The 24,281-nt window shown below is 37.3% G+C and overlaps 1 protein-coding gene across 3 annotated transcripts in view; it reads left to right on the forward strand.

The window, feature by feature from the left end:
• Positions 1-24,281, forward strand: part of Ank3 (ankyrin 3) — a 321,653-nt gene that overhangs the window by 217,510 nt on the left and 79,862 nt on the right. For all 3 annotated transcript variants that reach the window (XM_027931178.2, XM_071611239.1, XM_071611240.1), the window contains exons 24-25: positions 6,437-6,560; positions 11,057-11,159. In XM_027931178.2, the coding sequence (XP_027786979.1) occupies positions 6,437-6,560; positions 11,057-11,159 (227 nt within the window). The remainder of the gene's footprint in view (positions 1-6,436; positions 6,561-11,056; positions 11,160-24,281) is intronic.

The raw sequence follows: 24,281 nt of genomic DNA on the forward strand, positions 1-24,281 counted from the left end.
CTGAGTCCTATTAAGAAACCAACTAATACATCACTAGAGTATAGAGGTTGTTTTATTATTCTTTCCAATCTACCTTTTAAAAACCTCATGTAATTTGGAGGTTTTGTACTATAATTTCACCTTTTAATGTCACAAAATACATATTTGGGGAAGATTCTGCATTTCACAGGACAAGAATTAAGCACTTCTGAGCAAAATTTCTAATTATGTAGTTTGTTATATTAAGGAACTTTATGAATGAAGTCTCCAACCAGCTGGGAAAACACCTTTCATTCCTAGAAAAGCAACCAATTTTTTTTTTTTGGCTCTTTGCTTTCTTTTTTTTTTTTCCCCCAGGGGAATGGTCTTAAAGTAGAAAAAGATTAGAAGCAAATTACATGCAGAAAGGAAGGTAGGAGGCGAGAAAGAAAAAAGAACAATTCCTAGGGAAAAAAAAAAAAACACTTATAAATATTAGGCTAAGAACTATTTCTTTATTTGTCATAAAAAAAGGATCATTAGAGGATATAGTGAAGATTGCCAGGAAGTTGGATGAAGTGTTTTATATCACTTACTGGACCATTTACATGAAATCTAAAAAGAAATGAGGGTAGACCTATTTGGTTCACAGCCCTTGATAATCATTTGGTTTATTTTTTCTTTCTCTCCTTTGTTCTTGATTTTATTTTGTATTGTTTTCCTATAGACAAAGTTTACAGGTCTATAAATGGTTAGTTACAGTACAGGAAATCTTTTCTCCTAGCCTAAGCACGAAATAACAGAGGAGTAGGAAAAGGGGGAGAGCTGAGAAATTGAAGTAAATGCCTCCATTGGGATTTTTACTATTGCTTAATGATGGGCTCAAGGTAGGTTTGAGGAGTTCTGCGTTCTCTTTAAAGCATTTTCTATGTTCTGGTATATTATTGACATAAATGGATTAACAATAAGGACATCCGGCTCAATGAAAGTTTTGAAAGGCATGAAGTCAATACTAAATAGATGAGACCTTCTCTAAGGCACTGGCCACTGTACTTCTCCTGGTCTTTGTCTATACTAATCAAATAATGTGCTGGAAACCTAACTCTGATTTATTAGGGATGCATTAGGCAACTAGTGTGTGACCTCTTTGACTTACCTTTGGACCTTGTCATTTCTCATTTCTCTGTTTTGGTTACCTATTACAAAGTAATAACCCATTTCTAAACTAAGCATTAAATTTAATATTGTCCGATGGTTCTGTTGTTAACTGGGCTCAGCTGGACTCTTGAGATCTTTCAGGAGATTGCAGTCAGATTGCAACATAGGCAGCAGTAACTAAGTATCCAAGATGCTGACTTTATTCAGAACTCTGGCACCTCTGCTAGGATGGCTAGAAAAGCTGAGGACTGATTAGTTCTCTGTCCAAGAAATTTCTCCATGTTCCTGTCTCAAGCTTGTTTATAATATAGTAATATCATGGTAATCAGACTTCTTTCATTGAGCTGGCTTCCATCGGACAAGTGTTCTAAGATTCAGAGAGGACCTGTAAGGTCATAAGAAATCATTTTCCCTGAATTTTATTGTTCAAAACTCTAGCCACCCCAGATTCAAGTAAGGCCTATATGCAAGGACATGGGAAGAAGCAAACATGGGTCATTGCAGGTAGGTGTAGAAGGACATCTTTAAAGGCTACCCATACCCTCTTTGTCAAAAGGTAGTCAGACTTAACCTGTAACACAACTATTATTCCACTGCCCCAAACATATCTAGGAAACAGAAACCTACCTAGATACTTCTTGGATGGTGAACATATGTGGCTCTTGATAACATACATATTTTTAACTAAACATTTCTTCCATTGAATGAGTGTCATTTATGGAATTACATTGGCTGGCTTATACACACTTGTACCTGTTAGAAGACAACACTAACCAAAATATTTTGGGGTTATATAGTGGATTAGAGACAGTTAACAAGTCACTCAGTACAATTCATCTCAATCCTTTCTAATCTATGCAATAGTAGTATCATAGTATACAATAATTATAGAATGTTTTGCTTATTGAAAGGAGTAAATTATTATTATTAATATTTGTGGTACTGGGAATTGAAGCTGGGGTGTTTTACCACTGAGCCATATCCCCAGCCCTTTTAATTTTTTAAGACAGGGTCTTGCTAAGTTGCCAAGACTGGCTTTGAATTTGCAATCCTCCTGCCTCAAGCCTGCTGAGTTGCTGTGCTTACAGGTGTGTACCACCATGCCTGACAATTTTATTGTCATTGTTCAATCATTCATTCATTCTATCAGCAAGTATTTTTGAATACCTATGATGAGACAGGCCTTGTATTAGTTGATTGAGTGAAGGGACAGTTTGCTGCTGTGGTCAGATTTTTCCTTTACCTATAGAAATAGAAGCAGCTTAAATGCTAATTATATGAATTCATATGTTCATATATTTGGGCACAGGAGAAAGCTGTGTTATAGAACAATAGTCACAGTATTGATTAGGCCTGATCTTTGTGCATTATTTAATTCCCCAGAAAATCACAGTAGGGACAGCCATCTTATTCCAGTTTTGTAGAGTTTGAAACTCTGACTCAGAGTAGTTACATGGCATTTCAAAGGTCACCCAGTCAATAAGTGGTGGAACTTGGATTTGAACCCAGAGCACCGGCTGTGAAAAACTACATTAAAATAATACCTTTGCATTAATCTTTACCTTCCATATTTTTTAATACTTTATTTATTTTTATGTGGTGCTGAGGATCGAACCCAGTATCTCACACATGCTAGGCAAGCACTCCACCACTGAGCCACAACCCCAGCCCCATTCCATACTTTTAAAAGAAATATTTTCACTATTCTAAAATGAAAAGTGCATGATTATTTACTATAATCAGGCTGTCTGTATTAATGTTTGGCCAAATATATTGATGTTTCTCACGGTCACCCCATCCAGGGCTGCTTTTGGTTTCATACTGACCATTCTGAAATTTAAGAAAGATGGGTAAAGAATAATGGAAACAACTTTCATTGAAACTTTACTGTATGCCAGTCATTACATTTAATTTGCAAAGAATGCTAAATTGCTGTGACTTGAAGATTTACAAAATAAAAATAAAACAAACAAACCTCTTATTAACCATCATGAATTCCAAAACTATGAGGGTATTTCAAATATGCCTGGTCCTGGAAAAAGATGATTTCTAGTCTCCAGGATCTCACCAGGCAACAGGAGAGAGTCAACAGGTGTTTTCACTGGCAGTACACTCTAACAAGGCACACCCACACTTAAAATGATGGGAGGGATGCTAGGAAGAGGCAGAGATTGGAGAAATTAGCTGGAGAAGAGAGAGAGCAAGAGATTTCATCCAGAAAGTACACCCTGTGTAAAGGTTCAAAGTCTGAGTTTAAGAAATTCTAGGGACTGAAATAATGCTATAACAGGCAGGCAGGGTGGGTGTGTCAGGGTGACCAGAGTCAAGGCTGGCCAAGAGCTCTGGAGGTTTGAATGAATGGTAGTCATTGAAAAAGGCTTTGCTAAGTAGTTTGGTTTATTTTTTAGATGTGAAAAACCAGATTAATGATCAGACATGACTCCTCTTAAACTGTGGCTTCCCTCTCTCTTTACAGAGATTGGAAATTATTCTTCTGCTTGGGAATGGTTTTCAATATGTACCAGACATTATAAAGGGCTTCCCTTCTATTTCTGTATATTTACATTTGATTACAATCAGGCTGATCAGATAAAAGCAGCAGCTGTCATATTTTAATATTATGAGTCATTCATTTGTTCATTTACTCATTTACCCAGGAAAACCAAATTTGTTTGCCACCGCATCAGCTCTACAGATTCAAATTGCTGTACATTTAGGTAACATTCCAAGGGGGAGTACACACATTATTATAAACCTCTGCCATAGGCAGCTTACTTCAAGACAGTTTCAAAACCCTTACTTTCCAGTCTAATTCTCCAGCTAGGTGGGTAGGGGCTGAAATGGCCTCTCCAGTGTACCCAAATGAAGAATGAAGAAACCCTGCTAATTTTTTCCTCATTGTCAGCATAAACAGGGTGGAGCCGCCTAGAAGGGAGGCCTTAAGTTCCAGCAAAGAGACAAAGTAACAGCAAAGTGGCAGCCACACCTCTTAGGCACTGCCTCCTACCAAGGGGTGACAGTGACCTCTCCAGCCAACAGGACCCTCCCAAGGGATTGGCTCCCTCTCGCAGGACCTCTCAAGGAGGGAGAACCAGTAAGAGCCTCTAGTATTAAAGAGTTGAATTTGCATCACAAATAGAGCAGAACACCCAGCTGCTTTCCCCAGCACGTCTGGCTTTTGCTCTCTTCTTCAAACTCCTGTTTTTAAAAAATACGGTGAGCAAAAGTGTGTTCTTCGGCGCGTCTTTGAGAGCTCTGCAAAAGCTGCTTCCGCGCCACAGTTTCACAATCTCAACTCAAGGGCAGGCCCTCCCTCTCTCCTTTTCTCCCCTCCTTCCACCTGACAGGGACCATAAATAACTGAGGCTCCTGGTGTTCCCAGCTAGGAACAAAGTTGAAAGTTTGCCTGGAGCTCCTGGCCACTCCCCACCAGGGCAACTTCTTTGTTTTCTTCTAATGTTTTTGCTCTCTACCTGAGTTGGCTGTTGCCTCATTCATATCTGAGAAGAGTCACCTCCTAATTAAATGCAGCACCTCGCGCTTTCTCCCAGCGTTTCCAGCGGTCTCAGTTACCCAGTTAGCTAGCCACTGAGCGCTGGTATCAAATTACGGAAAATCTACACCGGAGCAGTCCTCATATTTACATACAAATAACTCATGGGCTTGCATTTATGTCACCATTCGGTCCTGCTAGAGGCTTGCCAGAAGAGTTCTTAATCCAATCAGAAGGCGCTTTAAAAGGATGTCTGCGGAGGGATCAAAAGGATCTTAATCTCAATTAAGTGTCGCCAGATTTTTTTTTTTTTTTCTGTCTGCAATTTTGAAAATCTTTGCACTCTGAGGAGCGGGAAAAAGATGTGTGATTCCTCAGTTGCCTACGAGGAGACCGAGATGCTGAGGGGAACTCGGCAGCCGTGGTGAAGAGAGTGGATCCAACCCAGGGATTGGTTTGCTTGGGCTGGTTTGGAGGTTGATTCTAAATCACTGCCTAAGAAATTCCTGGAAACATCAGGAAAACATTTGACCAGCCCAGCTTGGTGGAAATGGCTTTACCACAGAGTAAGAACTTTTTCTTTAAGTTGTACTTGGGATGTGCTGGTTTTGTTTCAGATGCAATGAATATGCAACTAGCCCAGCTGTAAATTGTTACTTAAAATAATCTCTTGGTACTGGATAGCAGTAGAAAGTTGATCTGTTTAGTTTTTTACATTTGCAAAAACAGTAGTTGACAGTGTATTTTTAGACCTGATTGGTAGTTTAAAAGCTGAGCTCTGGTGGTTTCCTGAATTTAAATGAATGGAAATTGTAAAGGGTGCTGAATGGAGTGGGAAAATAGGGCTGTGGCGGATGAATCACTTACCTTTGAGAAAACACAACATGCACACTTGGGGAATCTCTTTGGGCTAGCCAAGCTTGTGTCCAGAAAGGGAAAAAGGGTCTTAAAGAAAGAGAGTTTGCCTGTAAGTAGAAGGAATTTTTTCACAGCCTTAGCTACATTTTGAGAAGGATGGGAAACATCCCAGAGGGCAAAGACAATTGAAAAACCTGCCCTGTCACTCTTGGAATGTGGTTTTCTGTGTGAGGTCACGTTAGCCATGTGTAGCTAGTAAAACTATTTTATGTGATTAACTCTTTTAAGAACAATTTATATGGTCCTCCTTTCAAACTACGGGATACCCCCCCCTCCCATTTTATCTCCTTAGAAGACAGAGTTGCTTTCCAAGTGGATTTCAAGCCCTGGGACAGCTTGTTTGTTAATTTGATAGGTTTAGAAACAGTTCAAAATTAATGTGTTCCAAAGTCCCCCAAATGAGCAGTTATAGCACACATAAATAACTTGCTAGTTACATAAGCCCCAAACTGAAATCCTGTGTGTGAGAGAACCTTTTTTTTTTTTTTTTAAAGCTTGTTCCCTTCCCACAAAAATTTTAAGTGCAGTAATGAGATAGCTCTCATTTTCCAATTCTTGTCTGTTCAAACAAGCTGCCCTCATCAAGGGTGAGCTGAGGAAAATTCTGACGCAAAAGATCCACCTTTCTGGGCAGCTGGGGCTCAAAAAGGTGGAGGATGGAGTTAGGAGTAATGTTTGTAAATTGGTACTTAACACTTGGAGATGGATACATTACTTAAATTTACTCTTGAAATTGTATACTAACCTCTACCTATGCTTTTCTTCTTCCTAAATGGCAGTTACAAAAATTATCCAGTGGCTAGGGGAAGATGGAAATGAGATAAGATGTGGGTTTTTTTTTTTTTTCCTACAGCTGATATATACTCAAAAGGGAGCCTTCTGATTTTGTTTTGCTCTGTACATCTGCAGGTGAAGATGCGATGACAGGGGACACAGACAAATATCTTGGGCCCCAGGACCTTAAGGAATTGGGTGATGATTCCCTGCCTGCAGAGGGTTACATGGGCTTTAGTCTTGGAGCCCGTTCTGCCAGGTACTTGATTGTTGCTGTTTTTCATAGTTAAGTTAAAACAACCATGATTTGCCATAAACCCACATCATTTTCATTTTCCACATTATCCCAGAATGTACTCTTTGGATGAGGGTGTGAACTTGGTGAAATGTTCTCAAATACACATGCTCTGCTGTTTTCCTTTGTTTTTTCTCAGTCCTTAATTTCATGTGATTGGACATGTTAATTGTTTGTTCATCCGTTCCCACGTTTTGTAGTCATGCTTCAAGCATAGTAACAAATGAGCTCACTGATACAAGAGAACCAATCCAGGTCAAATGTTTCAAAATTAAATTTTATTCCATATTGAAATAAAATCTTAATTGCAAATAAGCAAGAAATATGTGTATAGGTTGTTTATACTTCTTTGTGACTACAAGAATCAATTTATGATTGAGACTTCAAAGACAGCATCCTTGAAAAAAAGTATATTTATCGAAATTATCAAGTATAGACGATCTCTTCCAAACTATTTCATTAGTTTGTTTGTAAAGGGACTTGTTAGTATAGCAATGACTTACCAGAAGTCACAGACAGGAATAGTGGTAAATTCAGTTCTTACAACTGAAGCGTAAAACTTTTGTATGTGGAAAACCTTGACTCAAACTTTTCTTACACTATTTGAAAGAAACAGGACCTTGTCCCGAATTTGGAGACTTCTTTTCCCCTGGTGTGGATTAACAGCCTGTTTGCTGACAGTCAAGTTATTTTAAAGCTAATAATTAAACCTTCTAAGCCAGAGCCCTAAGGACATTTTCCTATAGTTTAAGAATCTGTTGTAAAAAGTTTCATTGTCTAATAGTAAATGGCACTTCCCACAAAGTAAACCTTGGAGTTTATTCTCAGTGTGGTTGGTGTGGCCAGTGCAGATATTGAATTGATTTTCTTCGAGCTAGTCTTTTTAAAATAGAATTTTGAACTCATATAACTTAGTAGAACTTTGTCTCTGTAAATATATATTTAAAAGGCCTTAAACTCAGTTGTAACAGGTGTCATTAACAAGAAGAAAAGCAGCTTTAAAAATATACACTATTTTAGATAATCACAGAGAGCAACAAGTTTACAGTTGAAAAATATGCAGAATCATAAAGGATCTCAGGATTCTTTGTATCTTGTTCTGTAGCTTTTATAATGCAATAATTAGGAGCCTTCTCTTCCTCACATTTTGTGAATCAATCACTAGTATGTAGAAAGTTATAGCAACTGACATCCAGTGAAATATGAAACCAGAATATTGTCTCCTATAATTTTTTTCTGAAGGTAATTCCAGGCCTTTCCACTTCTAATTTTGATTGCACCATTATTCGTTGCTATTATATGTAAGTCATTTTTATTTTTGACATTGGCAACTCATGTTATGCTCAGAGGCAAATATTTTTTAAAGAACGTTAAGTATAATTAAGCAAAGTATTCTGAGTGTAACATTTTAAAAGGAATACATTAAATGTGTAACTCATTCAACCATAACATTTTTTTCTTTTTTCCCCTGTCTGATTTTTTGCATTCTATTTCTCCTTTTTTTTTTTTCTAAAAATACTTTTAAAATAGTCCCAAGATAAGGTAAGATGACATGGCGCTTTTATGGTGTTTCTCTGCCCTCCCCGGCTCATTTTCTCATTTTTATTTTCTTCAATGTTGTGCTGTGTTGTGCTGCGATGTGCTGCGATGTGCCCCCTTTTTTTTTTTCTGCTCAGCTTTAGACAATCAGTTTTGTGACTCTGAGAAAATTAGCAAGAAAGTAAGTGCATACAAAGAAATAAGTGACCGACCGAATACTTAAGGAATTTTTCTCCCTTAACAAATTTTGTGTAGTGCATGAAGTAACTGAAAGAGTTTCGCTAAATTTAAAGAAAAAGTCTTGATTTGAAAAGCTGTTTGTTTGCTGGTTGCTGTTTTATTTGAGTTGTGCTAGATATACTAGTATAATTTTAGAATTCCAAGGCATGTTTTTCTAACACTTCCCATATTTAACACTTAGGGATGGCTACAAATAATATTGTCAACCTTAGTTTAAAACTAATGCTTTCCAGACCCCTAAGAAATAATCAATAATTTTAATACCCCAAATTACTTCATTGTATTAAGGATTCAGAGTGAAGCTTCATGGATTTAATGGGTTCCATCTGTCTAATGTAAGTTGGTCAGGAATGATCAGGAATCAGAACTTTAGATGTCCTGTTGAATGGAGACTACTTTTAGGACTTCCTGTTCCCAGTTCTGTGCTCTGTTCTGCAGTTGCCACTCATATAATAAACTAAATGGAGGAAAGAATGTTGAAAAACTATCAACAAATCTTAGATATATTTAAAAACTGGAATTAAAATGAATTTGTGATCTCTTTTAAAACTTTTAGTATTTGTACACATTATATAATAAAACTGTTTCAGGTGCCACCATTGTTAATATGTCATGCAGTGGAAATTATAATTTGAAGAAAGAGTGTCCAATGCAGAGAGCACAGCTTCTAGTGCTTCTAAATCATATCAGTGAGCAAGATGGAATATTACCATGAGTACATAAAAGGTGCACTAATAATGCAGCCACTAGCCTCATGTGGCTGTTTAAATTCAGATTAGTTAAAAATCCATTTTCAGCCATACTAGCCAATTATGTGCTCAATAGCCACATGTGACCAATGGCCAATGATACTAGACCACACAGATTTAGCACATCTCCAGCATAACACAAAATTCAATTGGACATTGTTGAGTTAGGAATAATTCCTACTTTTACGAAGCTTCTTCCGTATTTGAAAGAAGTTAAGAGACTGGAGACAGGAGTAACAGAAAGAAAGAGTTGCAACTGAAACAAAGGAAAGGAAGAGCTATGGGTGACATGATATGACTGGGCACAGAGGGCCTGGCCGTCCAAGTGGTTAGAGTCATGTGGTTTACTGGACAACTGCTCCTCTGAGGGATAATGCTTATTCAGTGCATATTTGCTGAATACACTAAATAATGACTGTGGAACAATGATATTTTTGAATAGGGGATCAGTCTGAGATTCTCATCACCACTAAGGCTCTAATCCTAGAATGTATACCTAGCCATTTGTGTAGGCACGTAGAACAATGCCTATAATATCTCAGAGGTCTCTGTTTCAGATAATTTTTAGAATAGTAGGCAGTGAGGAAAAGAAATCATTTCATGCAAAGCGAGAAATCATTCCTTATTTACCTCTTATTTGCTCTTTCCCCTGTCATACACAAGGCAAGGACAGAGCCAATGTTTGGCTGATTCAGCTGGTAAAGATACAATAAACAATATTTAGATTGACAGTTTATTAATTATACAGGTAGTGAAAAGAAGACATTTTCCCATAGTTTTGTCTCTATATGGATAAGGGCACCAAAACCAAGGGGGCTAGATGTCTAGTTTGGGGATACCCCATTGCTAAAGAGACAGTTCTAGACTTCAGCTAAGCAGTTTTGTATTCTGCAATGCTATTCTAAGAAGGACAAGACAGGAAGCCTCATGCCTCATTAGAAAGGTGAGGTAATGAAAAACTGTCTTATTACAGCCTGCCAGGTAAGACAGGGAGGTAAGTAGGAGATGACCTCAGTTCCTCTTAAATCCCCATCCTCTCTGTTCCTGAAGGATCACAAGGCATTAATCCAAGACCCAGATTAATTGTAATCTCAATCTTGGCATGATTTATGTGGATATATGCAAAGTCATCAACATGACAAGACAGCTGTGCTCCTCCAGTGCCTTACTTTACAGATCAGTGTGGTGAGTGGTACTTCAGGGCATTAGAGGGAGCTGCACTCTGAGAAGTTCAAAGATTACATGGAGGGCTTGAGAAAGATTTGAAAGGAGAGCAATAAAAGGAATGAGGAAAAAAAGAGTCGAACCAAGGGGGGAAAAAAAAGTATTTGCAGGAAGGATAGACTAATCATGCAAGGAAATTAAGTGTTTCCTAAAGGCTAGAAAGATGATAAAGATGTCAGACAGGTATGTTAATAACACTCTTCCTTCTTGATGTTTTCCATGAGTAGCAACTACAAACCAGAGCTCTCCCATATATGGTTCCCAAAGACTTATAAATAGATGCATTCACAGCAGACATAATTCCAGTCAATAGCGCAAAGTAAGCAGACATGAACCAGAAAGACAGGAAACTCTAAAATGCAGTCTAATCCTAAAAAAAAAAAAAAACAACTGTCAATTACCCAGAGGTTCTTCTAAGTGTTCTGTTGGTTCAGCTGCATGGTGAAACATCCAAAGTTTTCATGCATTTCATCTTCTCACAGAGTTAATACCAATTGGCCTAATTTTAAACAAAACCTGATCGTGAGTTTGTGTATGGTAAAGACATTGACTCAAACATAGTTTTATTTTTGATGATGTCCTTTCAAGGAAAGCATTTGTCGGTATTTTTAGCCATCTTGCTTGTTCCTAAAGTTGCATGCATTAATTTTCTTTTATTCATCTCATCATCATCTACCACTGTTGAATGGTTAACTGTAAATACAACAGCCTCCGCTCCTTCAGTTCGGATAGGTCTTACACCTTGAACAGAAGCTCCTATGCACGGGACAGCATGATGATTGAAGAACTTCTTGTGCCATCCAAAGAGCAGGTATGCGGTCTTCTTAAAATATTCTTTGTTTTTTAAACTTACATTTGTATGACTGAATCAAGCCAATTTCTCTAACCAAAACCATATTTTTCTGTATGTTTGACTTTGTATTTGTAAACCTTCTGGTATTAGCCAATCGAAGAAGAGAATCAGTTGTACATTCAGAAATAACATACCTCTTTTCTGCAGGTGAGTCCCTCAGATTCCACTGAGGGGAACTCAAAGACCAAAACGTATAGATACCTTTCTCATCTCTAAGGCAAATCTATTTTAAATTTTTTGAGAGACAGTTGATAATAATTGTTAGCCAGAGTTGCTAAAATTATTCACATGAAGGTTTTATTTTGTTGTATAAACTATGTATGTATGTTAGGACTGTTTTTAATAAAAATACTTAAAGATTAGATTTGTCATGTTTTTGAACATGTTTCAAACTTGCCTGTGATGGACCTTCTCAAGATAGATGTTTTGCTTTCTCCCAGAATCTCTCCTGGGATTCATTGGGTGTTTATGCAATTTCTTCTTTCCATAATTATAGTTAAATACATACTAGGTTGATATAAGAAGTTCCAGCAACATAGTTTTATTGCATTTGAACTCAGGATGATTCTAAAATAATTTCTAGATATCCACAATACCTGGTTTTAAATGTGCACACTCATCTGATGATGAGTGAAACTATTTGGATCATGAAACTAATTTTAAGATGGTTTATAATATTTCAGCAATGTAAATAATTGGTGAAATCATGTGAAACTTATTTATTCACTGCACAACTAAGGTCAATAGAAGCTGATGAGCAAGTGATAGTCATTTATGCCCAAGGTAGAAGTTAAGCAATGAGTAGCTTTGACTTTTAGAACTCCTACATGTCTGGAGATGCTGATGCCAGACATACAGGTGTGCATTGTATTTCACAGGGACCTACAATGAATATTACTTTGTACTCTCTAGAACATCTTATCAAGCAGACCTTAAAGAGGTGAATACAGAGGCTATTCAGTAATTGGTCAGACAAAAAACAAAAACTTTTGTAAAATGATTATAGGTGCAATAATATGTCATGGGTCTAAATGGGTGTCTCAAATAATGAAGCTAAGCTCTTGGATACAAGGCATTGCCAGTTATTAGCAGAGATTCTCTGAAAAACTTTCATCTTGGTTGGTTATTATAGTCTGGTAACCTGCTCTGTTCATAATCCCAACTGAAATGAGATGTTAGTAGATATGTGATGACACAATTGTTAAAATACTTATTATTCTCCATACTCTAAGAAAGAAAAGCTTTCAATGCTTATAAAATTACAGGTGGAAGAAAACTCCTTGGGTATCAGTGACGGTTTGCTCTTATCTAAAATCTGTACTGGAGGATTCCTGATCAAATGTAATTATGGTTGATATTCCTGCATGTATATTTGTTTTAGAGCAAGGGCCTGAAGTTGGAACTACCACATCCACCATTACCGTGACCTCACCATTATCATCTCTACCACCACCAGCACCACCACTGCTTTTACCATAGTTATCCCCCTCCTAACTTCTGAACATCAACATTAGAATAAAATATAAATATCTGTTACAAGGCCAGAAATGGGCTTCTGAGGATTCTCACAGCATTGCCCATGAGCTTTTACTAAGATGTGCTTACTCACGTAGAATGAGGGGGCAGCATTTCCTCAGAACTAAAGATTTGTGGAAAATACAAGACAAGGAGAACTTCTGAGGCAATACTGATGTTCTTTGGCTCAGTTTTTTGCTGCTTCAATTATAGAAACATCTCAGTAGACATCATAAATGCTTCTGTAGACCAGACAGTAAAGCACAGAATTTGTTTACTTTTAAAAGAAAAATTCAAGTTCAAAGCTATAGAAACAGGAAGTTGTTTTCTTGGCCACAGCATGCCCCTCCATGGATTGATCGGCCTCCTTTGTGGACCCTGCATGTTTAGTGAGCATGTGACATTTTTTCAGGACAACACAAATTCATGACAAATTGATAAGAGATTTGGGGGAAAAAAAAGAAGAAGATACAGTCCTAAACACATTTTAGGGCCACCTGGGAATGTTTGAAAGTGTAATGGATACACACACATCAATCTATACACACCACTAGGAAATTGTTAACTTACCTTTACCAATTTATATACTGAAGTTTTCAGGAATGATGAAATTATTAAGTCAGCTATTTATCTTAAATGACTCATTGAGAGAGAAAGAGAGCACATGCACACATACAAATATGGCGAGATATTAATTGTTGAATAGTTGAATCTAGGTGTAGGGGTGATGAATATTGTTTTCTTCCCTTATTTTTTTCCCCTTCTCTGTTTGTGGTAATGGGGATTGAATCCAGGGCCATTCTATCAACTGAGCTACATTAGTGCCCATTTTTAATTTTTGTGACAGGATCTGGCTAAGTTACCTGGGCTTGAGATCCTCCTGCCTCAGTCACCCGAGTTACTGGGATTACAGGCATGTGCTTCTGTGCCCAGCAATTCTTTACAGGTTTTTTTTTTTCAAGTTTTTGTACAAACACCTTAAAAATAAAAACTTGAGGAAAAACAAATTCTGAAAGACATGTTAACTTTAGTTGCTAGTGTCTTGCTTATGTGGAGGATGGGGAAAAGGCTTATTTTTAGAAAGACTGTAAGAAAGGAGAATCTTGTTATACTGTGCATAACCAATAAGAAGCATTTACTTTAGAAGTGCCTTGAAACACTTTCAATTAGAACTAAATGACAAAAAAAAATTAATCTACATCTTTCATGCCTCTAACTGAATTTATACATTTCAATATGTTGTTTCTTCAGAGTAGTAATTTTGTTGAAAAGCAAGAAAAAAGTCTTAAATATTTGGGATTCTTAAAGCAATGATATATGACTGTCAGATTGAAAACTACCCAATCATTGCCTAGTTGCTTTGACAAGTAAAGGTGGAAAATGAATTAAAAATTAACTCTCTATGTGCTTTTCTTTTTTTCAACAAGAAGATACTTGCCTCTTCATTGTTTTGTTGACTTAACCATTTTACATATTAACTATAGTTATAGTACAGTTGAAACCCAGGATAATTAGTATAGGACTGTCACACTGTTGCTAGGATCCTGTGTTGGGTAAAGGGAGAAGGTAAATATATTCCCATTCCCTGTGGGGCCTTTCATAACTAGTCTGTAAAACACTTCATTCATCACTGGATATGTGAGAGTGGAGTCTTTTTTTTTTTTTAATTGTGATATTGGGTTATCTATGAACTCTCTACTCTTTTACCTTTCCTTTGCCTGTTAATCCAGAGTCACCTGGAGATAGGTTCCGAGATGTGCCTTTGTTGGAACCACTAGCTGCAGCAACTCTGACTGGAAGCTTTATGTACAGTGCTCCCTCTGTATCCTCTATACTCCAACCAACCGTAATTCAAAAATATTCAGAGAAAAATGCATTTGTACTGAATGTGTATATTCATATATTCATATAATATATTCATATATATATTCATATAATATGCTGGAGGAGGTACACAGGTCATGTCAAATCCTTTACCAATTTATATACAAGACTTCCATGTCTACAGAATTGGGTATTTGTAGAGGGGTGGGTCTTAGAGCTCCTTCCCAGCAATACCAAGGGATGACCATATTGGTTATTCAGCACCTAATGTATTTGTTTTATGAGCTCAGCTATTTGTGTATCAGGTTGTTTTAGGGCAATCTATGTGCTTGGAAACATTTCTTTCCAAATAGGAATTAATAAAGAAAAGGGATAAGTCTAAACTGAAGCCTTGTTGTCTAGGATGACTGTGGTATATTGGTGCTTTCATTTCTTCTGACATAGTTATTGAAAGCAACTGTCTGGGTGGCTTATGTAATCACTGTGTATAGTCCAGATTACCCAGGCCTCATTACAGAAATGGAGTGTGTTGATGAGATGCCTTAAGTGTCGGGAGATGTAATGGCAAGGATGCTTAGACAGTGGTGAAAACAGCACATTTTGAGCTCTTCCTATGGACCAGGAGCTATTCTGTTTTACCAGTATTAACTTGTTTACATTTCACAACAACCCTATGAGATGATTCCTTTGTTCCATTAAAGAGAGGAAGAAATAGAAGTCAGAGAACTTATATAATTCACATTAGGGAACACAGCTTGCAAGTAGCAGAGTCCTTGACCATGTGGTTCCAGGTTGCCACCTTTTTGAACATTGTATGGTCTTTATTACTCAGGGTGAGAAAAAGCCAGTAAAGAGCCCAAGGATTTACTGTCTGTCCTCCAAGGTCTTACATTTGCTAGTTTTCTTAATATGGATGCAGTACCACTATCTTGGTCCATTTTTTTTAGCATGAAGGATTATATTTAGACACATGAGTTCTTCACTATGCTTATTTCTAATTCTAATAAATTATTATTTAATGTGCTTCTCAAAGAACTGACAGACTATAACGTAATCAGCAACAGATTATGAAAAGTACGAAGAGCTTAGAATCATGGCATGTAAGGCATAGTGAGAAGAGTAGAAATATTTGACCTTGATGGAGAAAGCATGATAATAGTTTACAAATATTTACCAGGTCAATCAATTAATTTTACTTTGTTTGAATGACCTAGAAGTAGTTGTAAGACCAAAGGGTATATACTGTAGACATAAACATTTAATTCAGTAGGATTTCTGATATAGTTACTCACAGCTAGGAGAAAAGCAGAAGACACTTCTGAGTGTGGGTTCCCTTTCCTGCATACTCCTGACTGGCTTTCTGCATACACTCCTTTTTTTTTGGCAGTAGCAGTTAGGATCTGATGGTCTAATCACTAATCATCCCCAGCTGGTGCTCAGTCAGTGTAATTTAAAAGGGGTAGAAATTCTTCCTCTCCTCCATGGATGCAGCCTAAACCTGACCATTCAGGGAACCCCTTTCTCTGGAGTACAGTGATTACTTTAGAGTATAAAGTAAAGTTAAGTTTCCAATCTAGTGAGAAACTCAAATTTGAGACTTTTGAGAAAGAAGCATTAGGGAAGCTGAAGCTATAAGGATGAAATAAGCTCAAAGCTGCTGGGAGAGCTATGGCTGGGTTCAGCCATGCCTTAAGTCAGCACCACCCAGACTTTCTTGCCAGCAATTTCAGTCTTCCCCCACCCGCCAGTTTAAGTCCAGTTTTTGTCCTCCCTGGTACGCTAGCTGTTGGTGGTGGTCAAATCCGGCATAAACAACCCCTCATCAATGGCAAAATAGAAATTCTTCTAGCATCTTAAAGTGGCATACAACCTTAAGGTCCTACTGTATATTTTCTCTCTAGAAATAAATCTAATTAACAAAATAAAAAGGGAATGAGCTATAACTTAACAGAATAGCTATAAACTTTGATATTTCCAAGCCAAAAAAAAAAAAAAAAAATTTAGGAAGGATTCTCTTGCCAATTAATCATTGTAAATTAAAGGCCTTCTATTTTCCTACAGTTCTGTTGATTTACCGGCAGCACATCTATAAAGATAAATATGGCTTCTGCTTGGCTCTGCTGCCTCCCTCTGAAGAGACTGCTTTCCTTTCACAGACTTCTCTTTTTCCACATGGTTTCTACCGAAGGGACAAGTGGCAGACCTTCAAATAGTGACCGATTTAGAAAGTTTAACTCACTGCACAGTTGTGTTTGCTGTTTGAATGTTGACTGTGGGGATGATTCTGTTAGTGATCTAGGAGACCTCACAATAGCCACCATACACATGCGGGCAGCTGCCACGTCTTTCACCCGTAACTCTTTTCATTTATCTCACAGCCTGGGATTCTGGTTCCTTTAAATGAGACTTGGTCTTTTTTGAAGCTAAGGATGATTTCATATAAATAAGTCACATAATGTGCTAGGCACTACTTGATATATTACCAAGTAGTTTGCAAATTGGTGGCTTCTTCAGTTTGCGGAAACTGCATAATTGCTTTTTCAAGAACCTAGGCATTTTCAGCGATTTCAGTAATAGAAAAGGAAGAGAATACCTAATCCAAAAGTCTGGCTGTGCTCCTAGTCAGGTTTTCCTCTGCTTCTCACCCTATTGCACTCCTCCACCCCCAGTAGCGCATTCATTTTCCTATTTCTTTACTTAGGCTAATTCAAGGGGAGCTGAGAAATGTGCATGGTGGCATAAGGTAACCATCCTCAGATTAAAGATTTGCTAGAGATAGTCCCCAGGAAGATAAATACCTTTGACTAGTGACATTTAATATGCTGCTTTCTCCCTTCCAAGTGCTTTGCCAGCATTACTCGGGTGATCCATTCAACACCTCGGAAGATTGGTCAGCAAGATTACAAGATTTTTTTTTTTTTAAGATAGGTTAGTGTTTTGAATTACTTAAGGTAGTATAATATATGTAGATGCTTTGAGCTGGAGGTTGACATACTCAGCTTCTGTACTGACCTTGATTCACCTTCTTTTGTTGAAGTTCATAGCTCAATTATACAGAAATGAATTAGATTTAGAAATCCCAAAGAACCAAACATCACTTTGCTGTTCACTATAGTTTATGTGGTCATCTCAAAATAAGTCTTAAAGGCAATGATTGATTTTAGGAAAATAAATACTTTGAGGGGGAGGAAGACCAGTTTTCCTCATTAGAGTAAGCCTTTAATTTTTATTTTGTTGCTTGAATTGCGTTTTATTTTATAGAATCCGTTCCTTACAAGAATGTTTCAAAGGAGTTGCGCTGGATGTCTAAACCTGCCTGCTATCTTTTTGGGTAGCAGTTTGCCGTTTCAGTCAATATCCATGATAGATCACAATATTTGTAGTATTTAGTGCAGTGCCTTCCACAGCGTCTTACTAAATGGGCCATCTCCTTTCAGGCTTCCTGCCACCATTTTAGGATTGCCCCTTTACAAACAGGAAGAATGGAACCAAGAGAAGTATCTAATTGTTCAGTGTCACACAGCTATTAGTAGGGAGAGCTGAGAATAGAACTTTAGTCTCCCAGATGCTTCAGCCAGATCTCCTGCTGATTATTAGGCAAGAGAGCCACTCTATTATGCAGAGTGTGACAGATCTTAGTAAAGCATACCAGCTAAAGGAAGAGTCCTTCTTCAGACAACTGTTTCACACACCAACAGCACTGCCATTACTATTTTTAATTCCAGAGAGTTGCTTTGACTGTCCCTCTGGTCTGAAAAGGTATAGTATCCTAAACATGTACATAAAGGGATACAGTGTTTATTAATGTAAGAAATAAATCATCTTGCTGGACTATTTAGCTTAGTGGGACAGTGCTTGTCTAATGTGCCCTGGGTTTGATCCCTAGCACCACATCCCCCACCAAAAGGCAATTATTAAAATGTAGGAGTATTAGATTATTATTATCTGTTTGTGTTTGCATAGTAATGTAGAATTTCAAATCATGTTCATATTACTTGAATTACTCCATTATCACAGTGAATAGGTGCAGTTAATATTATCTACTCGTTACCCTAGTGCAAAAATGGAAGTTTTTAACTTGCTATTCCCTGGGCTAAGAGGTCCCACGGCCTGAGTCAAATCTACCATCTCTTTTTCTTTATGTAGGGAAACTGACACCCACAGGGTGGAGTTATCCTTGACAAGCCTTTGCTTTCTGGGGCTTCCAGACTGGTTATGTCATCTAGCTGTCACTCAGCTCAGTCGGGTTTATGGTTTTCCAGATTAGATGCACCAAGGCTTGCATGTGACCTGTTGTTGTGAGGTTATTGGATTATGTTAGCATCAGCCTGTCAAGGCCACTGGTTGATTTGCAGGACCACCTTTGGCTGGCTCCCATAGGTGGCAGAGTTGAAGACAAGGAGGTTGCAGATTCAGTCCTGAACTGAATAACTGGTGTCATCCCACACTGAGGGTTGACAGCAGCCTGGAGAGCTTCCTAATATTGGAGCTAATTAGATTTTCTTTTTCTTTTTTATTTTTTCCTTTAAAAACTCTTTCCTGCCCCTATCTCATTCTTCTGAGCCTAGACATTTATTTCCAGACCTGGGCATTTGGGTGTGCCCTTGTTTCTAAGGCCAGCGTGTACTTGCTCTCCTCTTTCCTCTGATGAATAGGGCTAGTGAGAAACTATTTTTGGAAAGTATTAAGCTCTTGGAGACAGTGATATCATCATTAGTCAGGCTTTGGACTCTATTGAATAATATGTATTTTGGTTTTAATAGTATCCTTAACATCATTTCCAAGATGGAAAATGATGTGCATATTCATATTACTTTTGACATGGACATATTAGTAAATCAGTGTGACCTTTTCTTCAAGATAGTATGCTAGGTATTGACTCTGTGTTGCCAAGTTTTGAAGTCTCTCTGAATCTCAAATTTCCTCTTTTGTAAAATGAGCATAATATTTCACCTAGGTCTAATAGGACTTAAAGAACATATGGATGGTAAAGACCTAGCCCAGTCCTTGTCATTGAGTTGATGCCAGTAAGTTGTGGTAGTACTCTTCAAGAAGGAATTTAAACATTTTTTGAATCAATAAGTAAGACCTTGGTTTTTATAAGATGCCTTCCTATAACTGAATGCACCCTGTAAGTTTGCTGTCATCATCCTGTGTACATAACTGTAAAGGCCCCAGTGTTGGGTTGGAAGAGGTTTTGCTTTGCTGTTTCCCCCACAAATTATCATAACAAAGAAGCTAGTGTAAAAGTAAGTCCCTTGAAAAGTATAAAAGGCATTACATATGTAAAGCAATCTTATTAGAATTTCATACCAACATTGGCAGTAGTATCAGACTTTTGATGTACATTTCATGAAATTTGCATATCAACCAATCCCCAATTGAGAAAGAGGAAGCCGAGATTAAGAAAGGTAGAGAAACATCCTAAGGATCACAAAATCAGCAAGTAATGTTTGGGGCATCTCTGAAGGCACCGTCAATAAGTAAAGATAAATATAGATCAAGGGCAGTGTGTCTCCTTTATTCATGACGAAAGCAAGCTTGAAAGTCATATAGTGTCTGAACCAAGTGGACCTGCTAACTAAACTACTCAGCTAGGTGGACTCCCTACCCAGTGACCAGCAGAGCCAGTCCAGAGCAGGTATCCTTCTCACAGAGGTGGGCTTTGGGAAGTGAAATAGGCTGCCTATTCCCTGGGACCATAACGAGGCCCATGAGAATGGAAGCAAGAGGAGAGTGAGCTTTCCTAGCTACCCTTCCCAGTCTATCACTCAGATAAATTACAACACATTTCCAGGTCTATAGTGCATATGAAGGGGTAAGGGAGAGACCCACAGTTATATCTGTGAGTTGCCTTTACACAGTGGAAAACTCAGGAGTCTTTCTCCATCAATAGGTGGCAAAGGCAACTCCAAAATCCAAGCCTTTGGCTCATCTTAAAGCGAAGCTCTTCCATTAAATGTTAGGAACACCCCTCTTTGCTGAAGGAAACTTAAGAGCCAGGTCTAGTTCATTTGTAACCATCATCGTAGGCAGTGTCTTCTTTATCATTTTAAATGTCTATTTGTTCAATAATGAAATAGAGCTAAAGCTTTTCTTTGGTTTACTGTGTCATGCACAGTAACATGTCAGGACATCTTCAAATTATCAAAATGACACTTGAAATTTCACCTTTAAGTGAACTCGAGTCTGTAGAAGTAGGTACTCGACATATAGTTGGAAAAGACCTACCAATTCAACAACTATTTATAAAACCATAGGTTCAGTTGTATTGCCATATTTTATTTTAGATGGATGCACTGTAGGAGGAACATGTTTTAGTTACTTGTGTGTAACTCATTCAGGTTTAATTAGGGCTACCCATAGGCCTGAGAAAGCTCTATAAAGAAGAAAGGAAGAAGAAAAAAAGAAGCAAAACTCAGAAGAGAAATTTACTGTGGCACCTAAAAATGTATTTAAATGTTACTGTTAGGATACATAAGTGAGACATTTAGTTCCTTGTTTTGTCTCAAGTATGGCATCTGTTCACTTGTGTGTGACAAAGCTTCAGTGAGCCGCAAAGAGTTCCAAGAGTAAAGGAGTTAAGGAAAGTCTAAGTGAGAGAGAATCCCAGTGTGCTGGCACACTCCAGCCTTGATAAATATTACATGATGGTGGCGATAACTTTTTGTGATATAATTCATTTTTTAAATAATTAATGTCACCAGTGCATGTTTCTAAGAGTGCCAAAGATAAATAATTTACTGTAAGTACCAAAGAGGGGTGATATTATTTATTTATCAGACTTAAAATGGTCCTTTGTGGAAAATAACTTCAGGGCCTTAAATGTAAGAACGGTAGTTTGTCCCCACCATGGCTACCACCAAAAAAAATTAAAACTTTGTATTTAGTGTTTTGTCTCCTTCTGAAGGATAGTTGGTTCTGAAGGATAGGGGTCTCCAAAAGTCATTATAAAGAATTGGTAAATAAGGCCAGGATAGAACTAACAGCTTACCTTTAACTTATAAAATATGGAACTATTGGCCATGGTTTAGTGATCTTTTGGGGTTAGGGTATCAGGTCTAAGGACTCTTATTAGACTCAATTGCACACCAACACACCCTGGAAGTATCTTCTCTTGTTGAATGGAGAAAGATGTTCCTTGTTGACTTTTGCATTTTCCTAGGACCTAGATAGTGACTTGCATATGAGTGCTCTACAAGTTATTTTTTCAATTTGATTTCAAGGCTTTTTAAAAAAAATCTGTGTAATTCACAGTAGGTTCTAAAATTTAGGTTTAATATTATCAAGGTTATGCCGGTAAATAAGATCTCATCATTCTGTGGGACATACTTGTTATGAAAAAACTATTCCAGTATACAACTATAGTCCCCATTTTTTCTTCTCCAGAGACAGTCATCTTTTGGGCCTCCATGTCTCTGAATTATCATGTTATAATACTTCCTGTTGAACTTTTGAGGAGTTATTGACTTTCCAAATAGAAGATGAAGCTCTTTTTTTTTTTCCAATTTCTCCACCACTGTGCACACTTTCCATCTTCCCATTTTCCAAAATAGTTGCATTTTTATTTTGGTTTTATCTGTACTTAGTGCTTATGTTGTTATGCATATGTAAATGTTCTTCACATATGTGACATATATCATGACTGCTTTTATTTCCAATGCTATTTTATTTTCCCTAGAATTGGAGCGCAATCTGTAAGCCTTCCCCCGTTGTGCAAATCTTTTCTCAATATATTAATATCCACTAGGTATTCTATTAATCTCTACTTAACTCATCTTAGAGCTGTCTCACTTGACAAGCCCCTTGAAAGCCCATTACACATCCTTTTTGGGTCTTCATCACTATGAAAATTCCCTTTATTTCTTCTGATGCTGGGTTCCATGTTGCTGATGTTGTCCTTCATTTTGGAGTACATCTTCCAATAGTTCGATTAGAGAGAGAGAAATTTGGAAGAATTTATACATCTAAAAATATTTTACTATTTGCATACTTGGTTTGACTGCTTGGGAGAATTCCTCTTACAAAGAACTGTAACATGGAACTCCACTGTCTTTACCGTCAGTTTTTTCTGTTAAAAGATTGATGGAAATCTACCGTCTGTGATCATTTTTGTCTCCAGGTTCTGAGATGTCATGCTCATGTGCCATCCTGAGGTCTATATTCATCTGTAGCACTGGTTACTCAGTAGCTCCTTTCACTCTGGGAACTCAGGTCTTTAGTTTTGGGAAAGTTTCTTGAATTTTTTCCTTGATGAATTCTCTTCTATTTCACTATTTTCTTTCTAGAACTTTTTTTTTGGGGGGGGTGGGTGGAGGGGCTGTTGACCTTTTGATTTTTCACTTGTATTTTCTCTCCTCTTTTTGTTTTTAAAAAAATTTCCCCTAGTTTTTATTTCAATTTCAATGCTGTCATTTTACTTTCTGAGAGCTCTTTTTTTCCCCTCTAGTTTTTTTTAAAGCATTCTCTTATTTCATAGGTATAAAAAAAGATCTCCTCTCTCACTTGATAATTACAAAAAATTCAAGTTTTCTTAAAAATTTTGAGTGTTCTTGAAAAGCATCCGTTTCTTCCAGTTTGTTTATCTTGTTTGTTGGCTTATTTTGTTTTTCATATTAGCTTTTCCCAGCTGTCTAGTGGTTCTTGGCTGGCTACTCTCTAACAGGCTCACGGAAAGCTCTGTGTGTGGTGTACAACTCTTCAGTCATGATGTCTACTGAAGTCAAAAGCCTGTGACCTTTCACTGACTGAGAGATTCCAGTAGGCAGATCAGAATCCTCCAAGATTTCCCTTTTCTTCCTAGAACCTCTCTGTTCTTGTCTCTTTGGGAGGCCAGGAAAGAAAGAAGGATGGGAGATCTGAATATTCCATATATAAACTATCAATTAATCCTCATTGTCAGTAAAATGCATCTAAACTTCTAGTCTTCTGTCTCTGGTCTCTATGCCATGAGTCTTCTGCAAGGGTTGTTGCTGGTGGTGGGTGGGGTTAATCAATCAATGGTGGGGCTCATGCAGGACAAATCACTTTTTAAAAAGAACTTGAACCAATCTGTCTTTCTGCTGATGTCTTTTTTTTTTTAAATTTTTTTTTATTGTTGGTTGTTCAAAACATTACATAGTTCTTGATATATCATATTTCACACTTTGATTCAAGTGGGTTATGAACTCCCATTTTTACCCCGTATACAAATTGCAGAATCACATCAGTTACACATCCATTGATTTACAGTCTTTTCTCTCATTTTCCTTATCTTCCCCCCGGCCACCCCAATGTTTATTTTAAAATACTTGACTGTCATTTTACTAGAGTGTTAACAAGGAAGCAAATCTTTAGCAGGATAAAAACTGAGACTTCTTTATTTTTGGTCTGTGGAATATTATCTTTCATCAGATTTGGAGCATTCATTTTTTTCAAGTATAGCTTCTGCCTTATTTTCTTCTTAGATGCTTCTGAGAGTACAGTCACACTTGTTTTTAAACTTTTCACTGTTTCAATGTCTCATATTATTTTCTGTATTTTTATTCTTTTTGTGTATTTTTTCCATTTATGGTTTCAATGTACTAGCCCTGTTTTTTGTTGTGTCTAAGTCAAGAACTGACATTTTATATGAAACTGAACAGATGCATGTGCAATTCATTTTTATGTGTATTTCGGTGTTCTGTTGGGTGTTCTGTTGAATCTTCTGTCTTTCATATATTTTCTCTTTCCCCTTGTTTTTTCTTTTTATTGATGCATTAT

This window comes from Marmota flaviventris, chromosome 4, assembly GCF_047511675.1.
Source record: "Marmota flaviventris isolate mMarFla1 chromosome 4, mMarFla1.hap1, whole genome shotgun sequence".
Classification (NCBI taxonomy): domain Eukaryota; kingdom Metazoa; phylum Chordata; class Mammalia; order Rodentia; family Sciuridae; genus Marmota; species Marmota flaviventris.